Raw genomic sequence first — 3,697 nt, 5'->3', positions numbered from 1 at the left:
CCAATCGAATTTCTTAAGAAATGTTTTTATATACATTTTACTCTATTTTTTGTCAAACCAGGTAACACATGTTTTTGTTTTTCACTAGTTTGTTGGGTAATAGGCAAATCTCTGAGTTGTATGCGAACAGCTCGGCTCTTGTAGCTTAGTAAGACACACACGCGCCAAAAAAATGTTCTGAATCTGAGGCCCGAGATTACTGGCCCTAGCAGTCGGAATACACAATATGTAATGCACGGGTTACCGATGTTCTCACGTTAAATTATTGCGTTTACGTATATAATAATTGATTAAATGATGACTGTCTATTTATAAATTACAAGCTTACAATTGTAAATTTAAATCTTTTTAATCTAAAATATTTAATTTTAATTACTGGTGTGACCCGGCTCCTGTGAACCCTAAAGACGAGCTGTCCATATTTACATATCAGGCGCGTACTGTGATACTTTCCCTTTTGCTCACTCGCGTATTAAGTGACGAGAGCAAGTGAGAGATAAGGAAGTGCGTTACATGCGTTCCGCACGCCCTTATCTCTCGCTCACTGGAAAAGCGAAAAGAAAAGTATCTCACCATACGCGCCTGATACACGTACATATATATCAGTGGCGTGCCGTCCATACATGCGGTAGATTCAAGCATGTACGGTTGATGGCGAGCGACTCAGCCGTTACACATGCTCGTGTTTATAGTTGCTCGCCATCAACCGTGCATGCGGTTGACGTTTTGAATCTACCGCAGTATGGACGGCACGCCACTGATACATATGTATATGTATATGGCAGTTACTTAAATATGACACTTTTAACAACATCCTATTTTTATTCGTAAAGATGCAATTAATCGTTAATTAAATTTCTGATTCGTAAAAAAAACGCATAAACTTAAAGATAACACATTTAACTAACAAGTGTCAACTCAAGTGTGCATATGTACCCTTGAAACTGCTCAAGTGTGCATATGAACCCTTGAAACTCGAAATTTATCGCCTTCTGGCTGGGGAGTCAAATACATATGGTACCTATCTTTTTGTTAGCATTAAATTTAGTGATTTAAATTAATAATAGAGTGTATTTACGGATAATAAATTTATAATTTAATATTAAAGTAAATAAGGGAGAAGTGCACATTGAGATTCAATAAAACGAAAATTAATTGTGGATTTAAAAAATAACAGTGGTCAGTTAAAAACATATTAGAACATATTCAAATTTTGAGAAATCAAGTATATAATGCCTTAAAACATTTAAAAAATATATAAAACGTTAATCGTAAACTATGTGTGAAAAAATACTTCTGTGCATGTGGATCGAAAAATAATTAGAATTTCTAAAGAAAATACACTGCTGTAGACATAAGAAAAGAAATTGATAACTCTCATGAATTTAATATTAGTGATACAAGAGTTCGTAGAAGATTAAGGGAAGCAGGATTACACGGCCATGTTGCATGATGCAAACCGTTAATTGTAAAAAACAATTATTGTATAAGATGTGTAAATTTTTCAAAAAAATATTTAAACTGTACAATCTCAGGGAAAAACGTGTTATTTAGTGATGAAATTAAATTTAATAGAGTAGGCTCTGATGGAAGGCGATATGTGAGAAGATTTGCAAAAGAAGAAAATAAAAAAACCAAAGGAGCTGGCGGAAGTATAATGGTATGGGGTTGTATCCTAAACTCTCCTAAAAACTAAATTGAATGTATTATGAACCAGAAGCTTATGTGCTTTAAGAAACCTATCATTTAACCTATATTATATACGCTTAAAGAAACCTATCAGTTAAGTGGATTATTCAACAGGACAATGACCTGAAGCATACCTCACATATGGTAAAAAAAGTGGTTTCAGGACAATTTTGTAAACATTTTAGAATGACCCATCATACAGTCCAGATTAAAATCCGATTGAACATTTATGAAAACATTTACAAGATAGGATTAGGGATAAAAAAGTGTCAAATTTGAAAGAACTTTATAAAATTATGAAAGAGCGAGGAGCTGATTCCTGCAACAAAATGTCGACGTTTAATCGAGTCGATGCCCAACTTTTGTATGACTATTTTATGGACATAAGGTTACCCTAAAAATATTAATGGGACTCTTAATTTATTTAAATTTTTTTAGTTGATTTTAAAATTTTAATACTTACTTAAATGTTTCTTACTTATAGGTGATTACGGCTACTAATTTAAATAATTTTATTTTATTTTGAAAATAATTGTTCTAATTAATTATAACGTTATAGTTTTATTCATTTTTATGTATATTATATACAAAATAAATAAAAAGTTGCAAATTTTTACTAATTTTGATATAAATTTACAGTTAAAGTGACATTTCACCATAATTTCGTAAGTGTCCTATTTAGGTGGCTTTTACTGTATATGACCAGTTATGGTCAATTTGAAAACTGGCACATTTAAATGATTCGACCTTAGATGAATTGTTGTCAAACTAAAATAAGATACATATATCATTGTTATAGATATTCTAAAACTACGAGCTACACAATAGAAGCTGCGAGTCGTAGGTCATAGGTTCGCCAAGACTGATCTAGCATATTGAATATTATAAAGAACATGTCTTTCGAAAGATATTTTAATCAATTTGGTAGCTTATGACCAAATAAATAAAAATTCAAACTATGTCGATATTATATAAAGTAGCTTGCAAAAAATCTGTATCATAATTATTTAAATTACATTAAAATCTATTTTACAACTACAAGTTGGCATTTGACCAATTATGACCAATTAAAAAAATATTTTTTCAAGCAATATCCATATTATGACGAATTGTGGCCAAATTAAAAGAAGATACATAAATAACATTCCATATAATCAGGCGACTAGGAGTTGCATAATCGATATTAAGGCAATTATACCCAAAATAAAAAAGATACATATATAATTAAACAAACATTTAAATAAAATCACCTCATTCCAATTTAAAACGAGTCGATATATAAACGATTATGGTAAAATAAAAATATATACTTTAATGAATTATTTTTTAAATATAATCTACATTAAATAATTTACGGTCAAATAAGAAGAAGACGAAGTCAATTTATTATGAATATTTTTTTGAAGTCTTTTTGCTCTGAGAAAACGTTCGCTTTCAACTTTATTGCGCAGCTCGTAATTAAACTGGTATGCTGGTGCTCTTTGCAGTTTTATTTCAGAAACAAACCCGTTCCAAGGTCCAGTCATGTGTAAACGTTAACTTATGCTCGCCGGCGTCATTCCGTGCACGGCGAATTTTCACTAGGTCCCGATCGCGGGGGCGTAGCGCATATCAGTCACGTCAACTATGACTTCCGGAACGAACACTCACCCGAGGAGACTAGCGCGAATATCGCCAATAGCGCCAGCGCGAACAACACTCTGGACATTTCCGGCGGCTGAGGGCGACGTCCGTGCATTAAGCCGCCCAGTGCAGTGATGATGTCACCAGCGACGCACACCGTAGAATTAACAAAGTGGTAAAATTTGGCCTAGAAACCGGATGGATGGCGGCCATGAGCGGACGAAGTCTTTGACGCTAATCGCCAGTGCTCACACGAACGATAAATATTTATTTTTAAATAAAATTTAAATTAGATTAAGAATTATGTAATAATTTAATGGTGCATTTTTTATATTAAGCTTTTAATATATTTTTATTCATTAATTAAGAATAAGCTGCTGTAATA

At 32.5% G+C, this 3,697-nt stretch overlaps 1 protein-coding gene across 2 annotated transcripts in view; it reads right to left on the bottom strand.

The window, feature by feature from the left end:
- LOC148234625 (uncharacterized) overlaps positions 1-3,448 on the bottom strand; it is a 15,943-nt gene extending 12,495 nt beyond the window's left edge. For both annotated transcript variants that reach the window (XR_015809521.1, XM_088185657.1), the window contains exon 1: positions 3,340-3,448. Coding sequence is in view for 1 of the 2 variants with exons in the window: in XM_088185657.1 (XP_088041783.1) it covers positions 3,340-3,427 (88 nt within the window). In the remaining variant the exon portion in view is untranslated. The remainder of the gene's footprint in view (positions 1-3,339) is intronic.
- Between the last annotated feature and the right edge of the window lie 249 nt (positions 3,449-3,697).

This window comes from Plectrocnemia conspersa, unplaced genomic scaffold, assembly GCF_051122295.1.
Source record: "Plectrocnemia conspersa isolate PC_06_02 unplaced genomic scaffold, ASM5112229v1 ptg000005l, whole genome shotgun sequence".
Classification (NCBI taxonomy): Eukaryota; Metazoa; Arthropoda; class Insecta; order Trichoptera; family Polycentropodidae; genus Plectrocnemia; species Plectrocnemia conspersa.
Note: the sequence above shows the minus strand (reverse complement) of the source record. Positions and strands in the feature narration are given on the sequence as shown.